This window comes from Medicago sativa, chromosome 5 (assembly GCF_051527215.1).
Source record: "Medicago sativa cultivar Bolivia chromosome 5, Bolivia_mono, whole genome shotgun sequence".
Lineage (NCBI taxonomy): Eukaryota > Viridiplantae > Streptophyta > Magnoliopsida > Fabales > Fabaceae > Medicago > Medicago sativa.
This window is the reverse complement of record NC_140753.1, coordinates 51,923,801-51,942,836: the sequence shown is the minus strand read 5'-3', so window position 1 is coordinate 51,942,836 and position 19,036 is coordinate 51,923,801. Positions and strand designations below refer to the sequence as shown.

Below are 19,036 nucleotides of genomic sequence, written 5' to 3'. Positions count from 1 at the left end.
CATCCAAAATCTGCTTGCCTTTGACAAAAGCAGATTGAGCATCAGAGACAACACTACCAATAACAGTTCACAAACGATTCGCAAGAACCTTAGCTAGCACCTTATACATGCAACCCACCAACGATATAGGACGGAAATCATTAATGTTAAATAATACATTTATACACAAAGAATGGTTTAATAATAGACATACATAATAACCTTAGCTAGCACCTTATACATGCAACCCACCAACAATATAGGACGGAAATCATTAATGTTAAATAATACATTTATACACAAAGAATGGTTTAATAATAGACATACATAATAATTTAGACAAATATATTATTTTTACTTTTTTTTTTTAATACTCATAATTTTTGTTAAAGGTTTATGTTTGTTTTTTTTAAGGAAAAGGTTTATATAAAAAGTGACAAAGAGTAATACTACATTGTGTATTACAAAGAGTAATACACAATTTGGTTTGTTTCCTTAAAAACAAAAAACAATTTTATTACTTTAAAAAAATTAACAATTTTGTTTGACTTAAAAGGTAGTTATAGCACCCAATAGCACTTGAATAAAATGATAATGGATTTCTTCTAGTTTAGCCTAAAGTTTTAGATTCATTCCCTCATTTTCATCAGTGTGTTGTGCTTCCAGTTGGTAGTTTGTCTACGGGACTCTGTCGGCATCGTGCAATTCTGTTCAAGGTAAATCATTTTGTTACTTGGTGATTGTTGGATGGTTTATTTATGTCTATTTGGATAAACGTTTTAATTGATCGCTTATAGCATAAATACCTATCATATAAGTCATTTATGTATAAATTATTTCTATAACAAGAGATAAAATAAAGTAAGTTGATAAGTTATTAGCCGTTTACATAAGCCATAAACTGTTTACGAACATGTGGTTAGCTGATACCATAAGCTTTTCAAACAGTCTCACAAGTGCTATACAAGTAGATAAAATCAAACAAGTCAATCCAAATAGCTCCCCCTAAGAGGAGGGTGTGGATTAACATGATGCCCTGAGATATTGATTGTTATTCACTGTTGGTTTTGTTTTGTTGATGCAGAGATTGGCGGATTATATAGGTTTGCCATGCCGCATTGCTCGAGGTTGCAGGTACTGTGCTTCAGATCATAAATCCTCTATTCTTGTGAAGATCAAAGATGACAGGCAACTGTTCTGTCATAATAAATTTGAATTGAGAGACCAGTCAGATTTTGAAGTTGGTCTTAGTTGCTACTCAATCTTTTACAGGTCGCGTACAGATAGATAGATCAACCAAATAAAGAAACCGATTTGCTCAAAAATAACAATGACTTGATTTATGCTTCAGTTGATAAAACTCCTGGAGGTATAGAATAGAACCACCTGTAATTCCTTTTGGCTTGAAAGGCATCAATATCAATGTGCAAAATTTACGCTACTAAATTTTTCCTTCTACTTGTGAAGGTGTTTCTGAAGCTCTTCGCCCAGCCTCTGAAGCATTATTACATGACATTCCGTTTGTTGGTAAAGATTCAGTTGTAGTCCAAGAAATTTCTTACAATGAGATCATTGCAAAGGGAAGTTCAGTGGTAAATGGTATCCAGTCAAAGCAGGATCAAGTAGAAAATCGACTTTATAACCAGGGTGCTGGGGATATTCCAAAATATGTGAATCTTGAACCATCACTAGCAATGGACTGGCTTGAGATATCATGGGATGAGCTGCGGATCAAAGAACGCATTGGTGCTGGTAAATTTTCTGTTTCTCATGCTTGCAGTTTTGAAGGAGCATAAATGAAGTGATGGCTCTAAATGTTACTGCTCTTTTATTTATGCAGGATCATTTGGGACAGTATACCGTGCTGAATGGCATGGATCAGTAAGCGTTATATTAAGCACTTTCTTCTTCATGCCGAAATTTACTGTATTTTTGCATATATAAGTTCATGAGTTAATTATGCTTTGTATTGGGGTCACAGTCTCTAGTCACTTAAGTCTGTTTGATTGTAGACTTGTAGTTAATTGCATGAATAAGGTTTAGCTGCCATGACGACTGGATATTTTATTACTCTTCTCTTTGTTTTTATCATTTTGGTGTATTTATCAGATGTTTTAAAATTGCAGGATGTTGCTGTCAAAGTTTTATCAGTTCAGAATTTTCATGACGATCAGTTGAAGGAGTTTTTACGAGAGGTTTGTTTTCCTAGTATTGATTAAACAAATGTTACGCGAGGTATATCTATTTATTGTATAGGATCTGAGTTATGCTTCAATTAAGGGTTGTATTTCTGGCATGCCATTGAATGTAAGTATTAATTGACTCATTAGGGTGATTAGTTGCTTTGGGATAGTGCTGTGTACTTGATCCTTTTCTAAATACAACAAATTTCTTTTGTATAAGATAGTGTATGTCTTTTATTTTCTTGGTGTGTATCGCAGAGGTAGTTTATTCCGCCTGATTCACCGGCCAGCATCCAGTGAAATGCACGATCCAAGGGGAAGATTACGAATGGCTCTAGACGTTGTTTGTACATAACATTATTATTCTTTTGTTACATGAATAACTTAAATTGTAGGTGATATATGGTTTTTTCTCATTGTAGGCTAAAGGGATCAATTATCTCCACTGTCTGAAGCCTCCGATCGTGCACTGGGATCTCAAATCTCCAAACCTGTTGGTAGACAAAAATTGGAATGTAAAGGTATATTGAAACTGACAGAGAATTTGAGTTTCTCAATGTTTTTAAAATATTTGTGAAAGGTGGTGATTATTTTTTTCAAATTTATGCTCAGGTTGTGATTTTGGGTTGTCCAGATTTAAGGCAAATACTTTCTTGTCATCAAAATCTGTTGCTGGAACAGTGAGTCTCTTGAACTCTAGCATGTACATAATCGACAATATACAATCTAGTGTTGAAGTTTTCTTTTAATTAAGTCGCAAGTGATCCACTGCTTCCAAATAAAATTATTCTGGTAGCAATTTCAAGTTTGAATTTTGAAGAGAATTTTACTTGTGGAGTTACCATACATAAGAAAACCATTGTGAAGTAGACAAAATTCCTGTTACTTCTCATTAACCATGTCCTTTGAAGTTGTTCTCAATAAAATGATATAATCCTGATTTCTGTAGTTGTTTTATTACCATAGAGATTCGGTTTTTGACAGTCAATTATTTGATGCTGCCTTGGGTGGTAAGCATGCACTCTTTCTTGTGTGCTTCATGGAAGCCAATTTTATACTCCCTCTTATCCTTAATGCTTGTCTTTTTCGATATTTTCCAATTACCAAGAAAGAGCTTGTTTGATAAAAACATTCTATTATGTGCTCATCTTACTCAACTTCTACCGTTTTAATCTCTCTCCTTAGTGAAGTCGTCAAAATAGTATTCTACTCAATTTGATCTCTCTTTTAAAACACAACGTTTTTCACCCTCTATTTCCCATATAAGCTCTTTGATACTGACAATGTGGAGATCATGTTTTAAAAAATCATGGAAATACTAACTTGAATTGAAAAATGTGGAGATCATCTTTTGGAGAGTAGGCGTAGCATAATAAATTCATCTCTAATATTTTCGATTATCTATTGATCACCACTAATCTATTGATCACCACTACATGGAAAATGTGCAAGATAATTAATGAGGGATAAGGGAAGAGTTAACAAAGTAAAATCTTAAACTATCGAAATTACAAGTAAAAAGGAGAAAATCTAAATAACGACTAAATGGAACAAAGTATTTTATAATATCTGACTTGAGAGGTTCTCTATGATGTAATATATACAGGAAAATCCTTTTAGTAAAAGTCACTATTCTATTAATATTTTGCAGGTTAAACTTTCACTTCACGGCTACTCACCTTCAATAAGTGTGTAACTCTCTTAATTTTATTTTCAGCCTGAGTGGATGGCTCCAGAGTTTCTTCGTGGAGAACCTACAAACGAGAAGTCTGATGTTTACAGTTTTGGTGTCATCATGTGGGAACTAGTGACCTTACAACAACCATGGAATGGACTTAGCCATGCCCAGGTAAATTTGTTTAGTAATTATTTGAGTCTGACCTTGAATGTTCCAAACAGTGCATGACAAAATGAAATTTGCAATGTTTACAAGTGAATTTTGTAAAATAATCTTCATGTGTATGCTCAGGTGGTTGGAGCCGTCGCATTTCAGAATAGCAGACCTTCTATCCCTCCAAACGTTTCCCCAGTATTAGCATCCCTTATGGAATCTTGTTGGGCTGAGTAAGTGTTTACTTGCTTTATTTTCAGGCAGTTTTCAATATGCTCACACATCGTCAATTTGTCCAAATTTTTATGGAAAGCCTTTTTTAATCCTTGTGAAGTGTATATATTCTAATGTAGGATAGCCTTTCTAATAAATTATGAATTCTGGATGAAGCTTTGCGTAGTTTAGATAAATGTAATGTTTGGTTGGGCTTAATTTTGGTTTTGCGCTTCTTTGTATTGCTATTAGTTGGTTGATCAGATGGATTCCATTTTGGGATTACTGAATATTGAATTAGCAACAATAAAACCAAAAACAGAATTTAATGTGACTGATAACTCACTATTTAGTTGTTTCTCTTGGATCTTACCAACTTCAGATTCTCTAAGGAGGACCTTTTTTTGCTTTAGGAAAAATTATCATGGTTTACATTTATATTTTGTATTGAATGCTTTATGTTTCCATTGTCTAGTAAACTTCATTCTTTCTATACACATTTTGTAGCATAGATTCATTTCTGATGCTTGATAATTTTTTTGCAGTAACCCTGCTGATCGCCCATCTTTTGCTAGCATAGTTGAGACCATAAAGAAGCTGCTAAAGTCACCAGCGGATGCGATAAAAATGGGTGGAACATAACGAGTACGCCTCCCGTGATTGGGTGGAATGAACCATAAGGAGCATGTCGCTCATGATCGGAGTTTCTGTCGCTAAAATTTGTTGGCTATGTATGGAAATGTTAATTAACAAGTAACCTGACCCTTGTTGGTCATAAACTAGTATTGATGAAACCTTTTGGTTGTTTGCAACTGGATATCAGTTGTTTCATGCTAACACATTTCATAAGGGCAATTAAAGCAATGAAGTCTAGTAACTGAAAAAAAGGTGCGAATATGGGATTTTTGTAAGTGGTTTTTGGACCTCAAGCTCATTTATCTTGTAGCTTGAGATCTGTAAAATATTCAAGCACTTATGTCTTGTGACTTGCTTCTGGCTTTTAGGCCTATAATTATGTAATAATGATTTTGAAAACGTGAATTACTTATTTTGGCAACCATTATCTCATAGTATTCCATTTGATTACATGTTAGTTACTTGTTATTTTATTCTTAGGCTTAAAATAGCTTACACAAAACTTGTATAAGAAATGTTTTAGCACAAACATCATTTGGTTTGAATGGAATCGAATTCAGATTTTTAAACTCAAGGTGAATACTTCATATATTTTCTATTGTATAGTATGGCAAACATGTTTTACTCTTAGCCTATCTGATTTCACTTATGTCATAACATTCTGGTTCAACTATTATAGACAAATAATGTCCATGTTATTATTCAAAAAATATAAATAATGTCCATGTTATTATAAATGAAAATGTGTCAAATGCAACAGTTTGTAGTAGTGGCAAGAGTCGGACCCCTAGACGCAATGAGATGGAGACAAAATCCCCGGACAAAATCGTATCATAATATTTTTTTTGGTGGTTGGGGTTTGAACCCTGAGCTAAACTCACGTAGACAGAGTATCGTAATATGAAATAAAAAAACCCCGGACCTTGCATATATTATGCATTGTCCTTAGCAACTGAGCTAAACTCACGTGGACAGAGTATCGTAATATGAAATAAAGGTTGAATGTATCGTAATATGAAATAATATTGGATGTTATTAATTTTTGAATCTTTTTAGTCTCACCTCATATAATTCTAGTTACACTCAAATTTACTTAATTTTTTACAATAATACTGAAATTGTCTATCTATGTAAAATTCTAAGAATTCTACTCTTCTCCCATCAAAAATTGCTCGCTCCCGACCAAAATTTCGAAAATACATCTGCGTGTGACTTAAGTCACGCTGCGTGAGTTAACTTACGCTGGGGGTTCAGTGTGAATTTTTAGCGTGACTTAAATCACGCTAAGCTTAACACATGCGTGACTTAACTCACGTCAGAGGTATTTTCAGAAGTTTGGTTGAAGTGAGCAAATCTTACTGGGAGAAGAGCATAATTCAAATTCTAAAAACCTCTTTTTCTTGATCATTCTAAACCTTCACCCCATTTGACCCACAAACCACCATAGTTGTGCAACCAAGATCAAAGATTGAATCAACATCTTTTTCTTTGATCGGTGCTCTATTCATAAAGGTCAGTGAATCTCATGAATTTCATTATTGAATAGTTTCTATTTATTTAAGATTACAAAACAATTATTAAGGTAAACATAATTTGATTTTACGTATGTACAATTACTCACTATGAGAGGTTAGTGTAAATTAAGTTTATGTATGTACAATTACTCACTATGAGAGGTTAGTGTAAATTAAGTTTACGTATGTACAACTTATATAGAGCGCAAATTTATACACTCACAGAGGTAAACTTAGTTTGCGTAGCTTATGCAAACTTAGTTTACATTAACTATGAGAGGTTAGTCTAAATTCAGTTTACGTATGTACAATTACTCACTATGAGAGGTTAGTGAAAATTAAGTTTACTTATGTAATATGTAGAGTGTGCGTGAACGTATTTACATATACACAGACGCAAACTTAATTTACGTAGATTATGTAAACTCAATTTACATTAACTATGAGAGGTTAGTGTAAACTAAGTTTTACATATATATTATGTAGAGTGCGCGTAAATAGATTTATACACAAAGACGTAAACTTACTTTACGTAGCTTATATAAACTCAGTTTATATTAACTACGTAGATTGAATTTACATAGCTTCAAAAACTATTATCTTTCTCTTAATTTTACATTTTTCTATCATACGTTTCAATCAATTTTACAGATTGATCAATTTTTCTATCTTACGTGAAATGTTATTCAAGAGTATGAGAGTGGAAAGAGACGAGGAGATGAAGGCGTTCAAAAATCGTGTACAAGTCTATCTTTCTGCCTTTGTCAGGGTTTGAGAGAAGAATACGTGAAAATAGCGATGACTTTCAAAAATGGTGCGAGTGTTTGAAGATGATGATTGATGAATATGTGAACTAAGTTTCTGAGATTTGAATGATGAATACGCGAACTAAGTTTTTGGGGTTTGAATGATTAAGCGAGACATGCAATGAAAGAGTTTTAGATTAAATAAAAAATTATTTCAGTTAAAGGGTATATTGGTCATTCCAGAATGTATCTGTCTTAATTATTTAAACACTTCAACTCATACTCATGAAAAAAATGCCTCAAATAAGATTTGAGTGGCTTTTCTCGTTAAATTGTTTGTTTCAGTAACATTTTAAGACCATTGTATGTTTTAGTGGCAAATTATAGCAAACTTGTTTACATTATAATTAATGCTTATAAAACAGAATTTGATAAGAAAGTGATGACAACTTAAGTAAATAATTAAAATGAAAACTTTAAAAGTCATAGTACTAAATTGAAATATAAAAAAGGAGGCTTTAACAAGACCCCTTTCCTCCTAATCGGAAGGTTAACAAAAAGACACATTGCTTCTTTCATTGTGCTTATTTAAATCTTTTCAATATTTCATCTCAAAAATAATCTTTTCAATACTTGGTAAATTTATTTGATCTATTTTTTTAGGGGTGATTTGATCTATTTTTATTATTATAACCTAAACTTTTACTATAAAAAACATAAAAATAAGAGTTTAATTAAGGAATTGGTATGAGGAGCAAAAAGTAGGAGACACATAAAAATCTCCAGATATTGACACATAAAAATACGTTGGTATTCAAATAGACAAACACAAGTATTCAAATAGACAAACACAAGTGCGAGATGAACAAACACCATGGACATTCCAAACAAACTATAGTTGCGTAAGATGAACAAGTTTAACTTGAAATTGTCAATGATATTTTTTAAACCCATGATTTGAATTAAAACTTGTGACATCTTGATTGAGTTTCCATTGATAAAGCTCCAAATCATAGTTTGTTAAATAAAATTATCTTGGGTAAAAAAATCTATTATAACTTTCTCTTGATAATAAAAGAAAATATAATATTCCCTCACACAAGTACAAGTCCAATCACTCAAATCATCGTATATTACATTTCATTTCATTTACTACCCTCAAAGAACATTCGTTTAAGATAATTTGAATTTAAATAAGTTCTAAGCAATATCATATTTTCATGATTTGTCACCTCTTTATGATAATTTGATTCTAAGTAAGTTCTCAATGGATTAATATCATTTTCCATGTATGTCATTGGAGTTTATGGACAATGTTGTGCTGATTTTTTAACCTTTTCATGCCAACTACAACTTTCTTTTAACTGTACGGTTACACTCCAATTGTGCAAAATTGTTAGCACAATATGGTGAAAAAGAGTTGACTTCACTAATGCCTTTCAATAAACCATTTGTTGTTGGGAGGTTTCATACTTCTTCAACATGTGAAGAGAAATTGTCATCAATCAAACTCATAAATTAAAATTGATTTCGGTTAAACTTAAGTTGATTGTAAAGTGGTTTGTGTTGGGATGCATTTACATAAAATCATGTTGTTTGCATATTTTAGATCAAAATTGCTTTAGAGTGTGTAATTACCAAAAAGAGTTTTAACATATATATGAAAAAATTGCAAACAGTTAGAATTGATCCAACTTCAACGTGAAAGCTAAAAATAGTTGCTCTAACTTAGAATTGATTCTCGATATAAAAACCAAACTTAAAATAATAGGGTAAAACCATGCTGAACCATTTCAAACTCTGAGTTGAGTAGTTACTACCGTGGAACCAAAAAAAACAGTGAATATAAGAAAAAACCAATGTAGTTCTTATAACTCATAAACAGGAGGAAAGAGAAGTGTATAGAAAGGAAAATAAAAAAATAGAAAATCAAAATGGATTATTCAATCATATTTTTTACACAAGGATATATTTTTTTTAAAATGTGCATGTTTAAATATTTTTGATATCTAGTAAACTGATTTGATATTTTTTTTATATAAGGTTAAAATAAAAATATTTTTTAATAGTATCCAATATTGTTCCTAATTTGTGTTAATCCTCCTACATTTAATGGAAGGGTATCATAGTAATTTAAAGCTCATTAACAAGCAATATTAATAAATAAACAACAACAACAATAATAATAATATAGTAAAAAAGGAAAATAAAAAAACAATAATAATAATATAGTAAAAAAGGAAAATAAAAAAATTAGAAAATCAATATGTGATATTCATTTACGTTTTTTACACAAGGATATTTGTTTTACACAAGGATATTTGTTTTTTGTTTTGTTTTTATAAATCTGCATGTTTAAATATTTTCAATATCTTGTAAATTGATTTGATAATTTTTTTATTTGTATAACCTAAATGTTCCCTATAAATAAATAAGAATAAGAGGTTATGGAATTTGTAGATGAGTAAAAGGTAGGAGATACAAAAAAATCTCTTGAAGTAGGTACACACTTTTCTCTAAATCTTGTTTGTATGGAGGGGTTTCTATTATATGTCTATTGTCTTTGCTATTGGTGTTGTTTTTTTTTCCTAGTTGATGTTGTATATTTGCTCTTCTTCTGGCTGTGTGTTGTTGTGTCAGTTGTGCTATTTTTTTCTGATATTAGGGTTTTTTGGTGCTTTATATCTCCTGTTAATAGGCCACTTTATATCTCCAGCCCCTAATAAACCACCCCAAACCCCTTTTTCTTTATTTTATGATGTTAAGCTGCCTATATTCATTGCTACTTTTTTTTTTTGAATCTATTCACCGCTGTTGTTAACCTTCTTTTGATACTAATTTTTTATTTTTCATTCTAGAAAAATTATATTCGCTGATATGAAGGTGAAGATCATCAATTGCCTCTTTGCGTTCAGTTTCTTCATAGTTGTTGCTGGAAGAAACATGCCATCGACTCCTTTGTCTCCTGATGTGAACTTTGATGATCCACCACTTCATCACATCTTACCTCCTCCACCTCCATCTCCTCTTGTCAGCGGTGGAGATGTGGTCCCTCAAATTCCATCTTTATCAAAGCCTCCACCTCCTATTATCAACTGTGAAGATGTGGTCCCTCAAAGTCCACCTGTATCGAAGCCTCGATCTCATGTTATCAACTGTTTCTTAGAAATAATGGCATGGGTTCTAATTGGTATATTTGCTGCGATTTCAGTGATTTCAATTTGTTGTGCTATCTTCCTCCGTCTTGAATTATAAGTCTAGTCTACATCCTTCAAAAAAAAAAAAAAAAGTCTAGTCTACTTTATATATATATATATTTTATTCAATTTCGTATTATAACTTTTAAAGTTTTCACTTGGTCTTTATTTTAATTATTTCATTAGTTTTCCTCGCTTTCTTATCAAATTGTTATGAATATTATGATTAGTGGATGCCGTTCATTAGCCTTCCCTATAACTCGTATTAGTGAGTTGATTTACTTATTGTTGGTGCCTCTACTTATTGGTATTGGTTTTTTAAATGTGTGACCACTCATATAATTATAAATTAAAAGATTTATTTCCTATGAATAGGACTCACGTGGCATTTAAAATAAAATATGGGAACTTATACGATACATTCAAAAATTAAACCTTGATCAGCAATGTGCTTTTAATATAGATATTTCAATATCAAACGTTGATTATTTATAAATGTTAGTGCATTTACTAAAAAAAAAACAAATATTAGTGCAATAAAAAGAACGTTAATAATAACAATAATAAATATTAAAAAAGTAAAATCAAAAAATCAAAAATCAAAATGCAATATTTATTTACCTTTTTTACGCAAGGATATTTGTTTTTTTTAATGGGCGTGTGTTTAAATAAGTTCAATATCTTGTCATTTGATTTGATATTTTTTTATTATGAAATAAAGGAATAAGAAAGATGTTAAGGAATTGGTATGAAGAGTAAAAGGTAGGAGACATTGAAAAATCTCTCGAAATTGGTACATTGGTACACACTTATCTCTAAATTTTGTTTCTACTAATGTGTTTCAATTTTGCCTATTGTTTCTATTTTTGTCGTACTCAACTTTCCGCTGGTGCATTCAGTTTTGCGGAAACTTAATGAGTTGCAATTTTGTAACTCATCAACATAAACATGATCAACTTCATACTCATACATTTCTTGACCTTGTTTAATAAACAAACTTTTTTCTAAAACTACCTCCGGGGATTCTAGACAAATTAGGTTTACTTGGAGAAATCATATATTCTACTTCAAATATAAAATCGGAAGGTCTTTCCTGAATAACCACGGGAAGGATCAACTCGCATTCTCATGTTGTTTATGGGAACATTTCTAAATTACTCAAGGTGCCAAGTTCAAATATAAAATCGGAAGGTCCTTCCTGGATAACCACGGGAAGGATCAACTCGCATTATCATGTCGTTCATGGGAACATTTCTAAATTACTCAGGGTACCAAGTCATCGGAAACCTTCCAGCTGCATCAAAATCAACTTCAAGTTTTCACTATGTATAACAATATCCTTTTTGAGCAGCATATATTCATTTACTAACAAAATACATACCTGTATTGAACTCTCCAAAGATAATTTCGGCTAGTGCTTTTCCATCAGCTTCACCAGGGTACCGCACCCAAAGAATACTTGCGATTAGTTAGTTTGTTTCAGTGAAGGAGGCATCAAGGGGTCCTCCACCGATAAGAACTAGAATAACTGGTCTTTTATTAGCAGCACTAATATGCCATACAAGGTCCATTAGTTTACCATGTAAAAGAAGACTAACTCAATCAAGATCCTTTGTCTCTAGTGTTGTATCAATCCCGACAACTATAACAACAAAATCGGCTTATTTTGCAATGTCAAAAGCCTCATCAAAACCGTCATCAGAATCACAGCGTACATCACAGCAAAAGCGTATGATATCGTCTTTGCATATTCTGTAAGTCCTCATATAAGCATTTTGGGGAGCAAGGAATTCCTACATTATCAGGTAAAAATATATGGTCACGGCCAAGAATTACGGAGCTTCTAAAAGATAGAAAATATTAATAGTCTTGATGGCCATGGATAGTGCAAGAAAATATTCAGTCTTTTCAAGTCACTACGACTTGATTTATTGCCCACTTAAGGTCAATTTTCAGGGTGTGAATTACTTTTCCTTAATGGACTTTAGTGTGGTATTTGCTCCACTATGTGGTTAATCTGTGAACTGATTCTCACTATATGTTATTACTAGGTATATAACCCGTGCGTTGCACGAGTTGGATTATAGCTTGTGCTTGAGAAAATAAAAATTGTGATAAGTATAATTACATATATTTTATTGATTTATAATATTTTAAAACACATGAGAATTTATATTGATTTATATCGTAGATTATTTGTGTAAATATTTTAAGGACAAATAATACAGTTTTTTGTGGATCCTACAATATTTAATAAGTTGAAAGACATATATCATAGTTTATCTTAATGCAAATCATATAAGAAAATTTTTTTTATGGTATAGTCGTGGTGTAATAATATGTTGCTTGGTTTTTTTTTATCTTGGAATCTCATATTCTTTTCTATTAGAGTTAGAGTCATTCATGTTACATGTCAATATTACCCAGAAGAAAGGTTGCAATAAGTTCAAGTTAGGATGTGATTAATCTTTGATGGTTTTGTAAGAAAGGTTGCAAGAAGTTCAAGTTAGGATGTGATTAATCTTTGGTGGTTTTGTCTTTTTCATCTTTTGACCATGTTCTTCTAAATTACATCTGACCTAACTACTTTTACTTTTCTATTTCTTATTCAAGGTCTCTTATATTTATTGAAAAGATAATCATTATGGTGATAAATTAAAATATTTTGAACCTTGCTTGGTTCAAATTATTTTAGCCAACGATTTGGATTACCTAATTTTCACTTTGCTTATTTCCTATTTTTGTTTGTCTATTTTTTTCTTCCAATTAATGTTTATGTTCCTAGGTTTATTTAATCAGGTATAGACATTATGGAATATCAAAGGGTGATATTTTTTTTAACTTATGCTTAATTACATTAATATTAGTGATTATTAGATAGAATAAGAGTGGAAAGTTTTTTTAAGAGTTGCACAATTCTAACTTAAAATTAGATAGTATCAAAAAGAGTGGGACTTTTTTTGTGTGCCATATCAACACGGTTCTAGCTTAAAAAAACATCCAAACTTTCAAAATTTCAAAGACACGTTCCAATATTAATATGCTTTAAAATCATATATACATGTTCAACCAAAGACACGTGTGGAGTATTAATTAAATTGATACAAAATAGTTTCATTTTTTAAAAAACTGAGTAGGGCAATTTGCTGAAACTAAGTGCAACAATGACTTATTTGTATGTTTTTTCTTTGACGACATCAAAGAGCTTTGAGAAACCTCATATTGAATATCATTGGATAAATTTGATAAATTATTACAATAATATACTACAATGGCTCCATAATAAAAATTGAATATGACTCTACATATAGAGCAATAAGTAAATAAAAGTTGTAAATATCGTACACCACTCCAGCAAACAATCAGAAACACATTTGTCCAAATTAAATTCAAAATACGTTAACAAATATCAATTAAGATTAGATGCTGATACAATGGGTTATGAGAATGGCAACACAATTGAGTTCACTCAATTAAGCACACCAAATAAAGATAGAGGGTGAATTTTTTTTTTTTAACTCAAGCTTAACAACTTTATTAATTTGATTATAGACATGTGATCCCTAAAAAAATAGATTATAAATATGAATTCTGTTTTTTTTCATGGTCAGTGTCTCACCCCAATTCATGGTATTGGAGATACATGGTGTTGCTCTTTCAGTCATCATAGTTGAGGCAACGTCACAATTTGTGCACGGATGACATAGCTTGATTGTCATCAACTCAACTCTCTCAATTTATTTCTCCTTAGTTGATAATTTCTACTATTCATGTTGACTCAGTGATTCATCATGATCATGGAAATTTAGGCAAAAAAAATACGTTGTTATGGATTCAACAGTTGATACATAAAGCATTAGGCAAATATGATAATAGGAGAAGCTAAAAAATGAGATATCAAACTCAAGAATGATGTGTGTGTGTGTGTGTGTGTGTGATATCAAGGTTATGAATGAAAGATGAGTTATCTAACTCAAGAATGCTATTATATATGTGTGTGATCAAGGGTGTGAATTAGAAATGAATAAATTTGAGGAGAGATATATCGACACAAATTAAAACCAGGATAGTGGAAAGAGTGATAGATTTCTTATTAGTATTTAATGAATAAATATCACTTGATTCATTTTTATCAAAACAACAATGCTTATACGTTGTAGCTTTTGGAACTTGAAAATGAGTGTTGGATTGCTAATTAATAAAAAGGCTTAAATGTGTCATTAGTCCCTGCAGTTACACCATTTTTTGGGTTTGGTCCCTGCGCTTTTTTTTGTTTGGTTTTAGTCCTTGCACTTTATAAAAATTTTGGCTTTAGTCCTTGCCGTTAGTTAGCCGTTAAAAAAAGGTTAAAATTAACTGAGTGCCACGTGGACCAATCGTTACATGCCATGTGGCACATCAAAAAGAAATATTTATAATATTAATTAAATAAAATAAAACAATTGATTTATAATTTGTTTTGTTATAATTATTAAAGCGTACTGTTCTTCCTTTCTTCATATCAATCCCAATCCAACCCAGAAAAAAAAAAAAAAAAAAAAAAAAAACCTTCCGTGTGCATCCTTTATTTTCTTGGCATTACACAACCCACCCAACACCAAATTATACACATAAGAGTCCCATCTTTCTCCAAAGGACTACTATTATTAACCTTCTCTAACTTTCAATTCCAATTTCCAAAAACAAATTACTCTAGTACGATTAACATTGTTATCTTATGGATTGTAAAGGAAAGCAATTATAACACACGCATCTCATCCCATCCAATACAATTTTCAGAGCTGACTTTAATTTGAGCTTCAATTCAAGTTCGCAAAAATTAGTACTAGAAACTTCAGAAAACGAAAGTAGGAGTAACGGCAAACGACGTCGGGTGGTAGTAAGCGACAGAGGTCGGCGGGGAAGCGAGTAGTCCATGGGAAATCTGGCTTGATGGAGTTGAGAACATTGTAGAGTGCTTTTTGTTCGGTTGGGTGAATGGGTAGTTTTTCCGATACAATGAAAGGGAAATGTGGAAATTGATTGGTATAATGGTAATAATTGATGAATAAATTGATGGGTATCCTAAGGAAGCGTGAGTGATTCGGAACAGAACAATGAAATGAAGGTGTTGATGTGGGATTGGAGGGGATGATGAACAGTAAGCTCTAATAATAATAAAACAAATTATAAATCAATTGTTTTATTTTATTTAATTAAAATTGTAAATATTTCTTTTTGATGTGCCACATGGCATGTAACGATTGGGCCACGTGGCATTCAGTTAATTTTAACCTTTTTTTTTAACGGCTAACTCTGGCAAGGACTAAAGCCAAAATTTTTATAAAGTGCAAGGACTAAAACCAAAAAAAGCGCAAGGACTAAACTCAAAAAATGGTGTAACTGCAGGGATTAATAACACATTTAAGCCTAATAAAAATGGTATAAATTAGCCAAAGGAATATAATTGGACCCAATGCATTTTGTTTATGTTACCATGTGTAGTGTTTTTTTAAATGCCTATTCTTATTTATCCATTCATATTCCACTAAATATTAAATTTTTTTTTGAAGAATCAAAAATGAATTATATTACCAAGAACCACGTAATTGTTGAAGCACAAGGTGTGCCATAACAATCACGAAAAAATCAACATCCTGTCAAAAATACATCAAATTCAATCGATGCCCATACATACAAGCGGGCTCGACCACCAACTATGTGTACCAAACTGAAAGACCACATTACATGCTTTCAACCACCACAAAGTATATGATTTTACTTTATCTAACAAAAGTGGTATAGAACTTTGACGGTTCCTAAATAACCTGTCATTCCGTTCATTCCATAAAGCCCACACACACTGAAGCCAAATCAAATGAAATAAGGATCGGCGGGATTTCAAGGCACCTGCATATTCAATGAATTGCAAAAAATGATCTGAAATAGCAAGAGAATCTACCCCTTCGACACCAAGCCATGCCCGCACCAAAGGCCACAATGCACCGAAAATTGGACAGGACAAAAACATATGATTCACATCTTCAACATGCCCACACCCCGTGACACAAAATCGGGCCTCCACAGATATAATATCGCGATCTGCCAAATTTGATTTTGTAGGTAAACGATCCCTCAACAGCCGCCAAGCAAGGATTGAAACTTTTAAAGGAACCTGTTTATGCCAGATTAACTCCATATTTTGATGAACATGAGGTTGTTCCTGTGATGTCAGCGTTTCATAAACACCACGAACAGTATAACCTCCAATCTGATCCGGTAACCACAACCACCTGTCAGTTTCTGTTTCCTGCAAAGAGACTGTTAGTAATAAATCCCTACACTCCGCTACCAAGCCCTCCTCCCACACCCATAAACGACGACGCCACTGCCACGCCCCCCCACCATCCTCCATCCCCAACAAAAACATGTTCCTCACCGTGATAACTTTATTGACAGCTAAGTCATATAGCCGTCTAAAGCGCTCACACAACGGAACACTACCACACCAACAATCTCGCCAAAAATCGGTATCGGCTCCATCCCCCACCCTCCTCCTAACACAATCCGCAAACCAACCATTCCCACCCTCACCTATCCCGTCTCTAATCCTGACTATCTCCCTCCACCACGAAGAACAACTCCGGCCCCCATCCTCCAAACCACCATCCGCCACACCATACCTAGCCACCAACACCCTACGCCACAACCCATCCCTATCAACTAATAACCGCCAACACTATTTCCTTAACAACGCAATGTTAAACTCTCTCAACCTCCTAACACCCAACCCTCCATACTCCTTCCTCAAACACACAGAATTCCAACCAATCCAAGAAAGTTTTCTTTTTTCCTCACCACCCCCCCAAAAAAATTTATTAAACAAAGATTCAATGGAAGTGATTATACCTGACGGAGCTTTGAAAAAGGAAAGTGCATAGACAGGAAGCGCAGTCAGGACGGATTTGAGTAGAATCAGGCGACCACCAAATGAAAGGAACCGATTATGCCAACCAGACAATCTAGATTTAATACGATTAACAACAGGCTCCCAAAATAATAACCGGCGCGGATCGCCCCCAATCGGAAGGCCCAAATAGAGAAACGGAACTTTACCCACTTTGCAACCCAACACAGAAGCCGCTTCGGACAACCAAGAGGCATTAATATTGACCCCAACCAAAGAGCTTTTATGGAAATTGACTTTCAACCCAGACATTGCCTCAAACAAAACCAGACCAGCCCTCAGTGCACGAACATTAGCCCAACTTTTATTCCCTATCAAGAGCGTGTCATCAGCAAATTGAAGGTGGGACACTACTACTGGATTAGCACCCCCCACTCTGTAACCCGTAAAGACATTCGCTTCAACCAAAGCTTTCATCAACACATTCAAACCTTCTGCAGCTAACAAAAATAAGAAGGGAGATAGAGGGTCACCTTGACGTAAACCCCGTTCAAGAGGAAACTCATCTGTAGGGCTGCCATTCACTAAAACTGAAGCTGTGGCAGTACAAACACATTCTTTAATCCACTTTCTCCACAACGTCGGAAACGACATGCTAACCATTACCTCCTCAAGGTACCCCCAATCAACAGAGTCATACGCCTTTTCAAAGTCTACTTTGAATAACAAAAGATCTTTCTTGGATTTACGAGCCTCATCTACCACCTCATTGGCTATCAGGATACCATCAAGAATTTGCCTATTTTTAACAAACGCAGATTGAGCCTCGGACACAACACTCCCAATAACCTGTCTCAGCCTATTTGCTAGAACTTCTGCCAAAATTTTATAAAGACTCCCCACCAGCGAAATAGGTCTAAACTCGTTCAAGGATTGAGGGCTCTCAACTTTAGGAATAAGAGCAATGAATGTAGAATTTATACCTTTCGACAACTTCCCATTCCTATGAAACTCAGTAATAAATCGCACAATATCATCCTTCATCTCGTTCCAAAAATTCTTGATAAATCCAAAATTGATACCATCAGGACCCGGACTCTTAAAGCTATCACAGTCCCACACCGCCGACTTAATTTCATCCACCGAAAAAGGTCTGGTCAAGTTACCCATTTCCACTCCCGAAAGTTTTTTAAACTGAAGATTTCCCACGCTGGGCCGCACCACTCTTGGAGAAATGAAATGATTTCTGAAATGCGTAAACACAGCTTGACGGACAGGCTGAACACCTTCCACCACCGTCCCATTCACCATGATCGAAGACAAAGAATTGCGGCGTCTTCTACCGGCCAAAACAGAATGAAAGAATTTAGAATTAGCGTCACCATCGCGAAGCCAATTTAATCTCGACTGTTGCCAACAGATACTAGTAAGCCAATTTAATCTCGACTGTTGCCAACAGATACTAGTGTTAAGACGGGACAAAGCATGAATATCCGTAGCTATACCGTGCAATTCACCAAGCTCATCCTCAGACAATTCCGTCTCCTCCCCCTTACTATCTAAGGCCGCCTGTCTGTTTTTTAAGGAATCAATCTTTGCCAGCAAATTCTGAGTATTTGAAGCATGCCAATCCTTGAGCGCCACTTTAATTAATTTCAATTTTTCTTTAAGAACATAGCCACCCCACTCGGTAACATCAAACGAACACCATTTTTCACGAACAAGCGCCAAACCCAAACCTATCTTTCTCTCCCTCTTTCTCCATGGAATTGATTACATCCGTCCCTTCAACTTAGTTTCACACCCTCCATTTCTTATTTGTCCATTCCTGAAAATTCAACTGATGGTTGA

At 33.5% G+C, this 19,036-nt stretch overlaps 2 protein-coding genes across 2 annotated transcripts in view; both read left to right on the top strand.

The window, feature by feature from the left end:
* The window catches only part of LOC146922864 (serine/threonine-protein kinase CTR1-like), a 68,631-nt gene extending 63,538 nt beyond the window's left edge, over positions 1-5,093 (top strand). Inside the window, exons 7-15 of the mRNA XM_085715666.1 lie at positions 1,459-1,731; positions 1,820-1,860; positions 2,106-2,174; positions 2,236-2,505; positions 2,585-2,685; positions 2,776-2,842; positions 3,880-4,011; positions 4,132-4,226; positions 4,752-5,093. Coding sequence (XP_085571792.1) covers positions 2,464-2,505; positions 2,585-2,685; positions 2,776-2,842; positions 3,880-4,011; positions 4,132-4,226; positions 4,752-4,848 — 534 coding nt within the window. The 5' untranslated portion in view covers positions 1,459-1,731; positions 1,820-1,860; positions 2,106-2,174; positions 2,236-2,463 and the 3' untranslated portion in view covers positions 4,849-5,093. The remainder of the gene's footprint in view (positions 1-1,458; positions 1,732-1,819; positions 1,861-2,105; positions 2,175-2,235; positions 2,506-2,584; positions 2,686-2,775; positions 2,843-3,879; positions 4,012-4,131; positions 4,227-4,751) is intronic.
* LOC146922865 (serine/threonine-protein kinase CTR1-like) lies at positions 893-2,198 on the top strand. Its single transcript, XM_085711621.1, has 6 exons — positions 893-946; positions 1,064-1,223; positions 1,331-1,348; positions 1,447-1,731; positions 1,820-1,905; positions 2,106-2,198. Exons 1-6 carry the CDS (start codon positions 893-895, stop codon positions 2,196-2,198), a joined length of 696 nt encoding a protein of 231 aa, XP_085567747.1.
* Positions 5,094-19,036: the final 13,943 nt, after the last annotated feature.

Coding starts and splice junctions, on each gene's coding strand:
- LOC146922865 (XM_085711621.1), top strand. CDS start 893: ATGTGGTTAGCTGATACCATAAGCTTTTCAAACAGTCTCACAAGTGCT. Junction 947..1,063: donor GTCTCACAAGTGCTATACAA/GTAGATAAAATC, acceptor TTGTTGATGCAG/AGATTGGCGGATTATATAGG. Junction 1,906..2,105: donor TCTTCATGCCGAAATTTACT/GTATTTTTGCAT, acceptor TTAAAATTGCAG/GATGTTGCTGTCAAAGTTTT.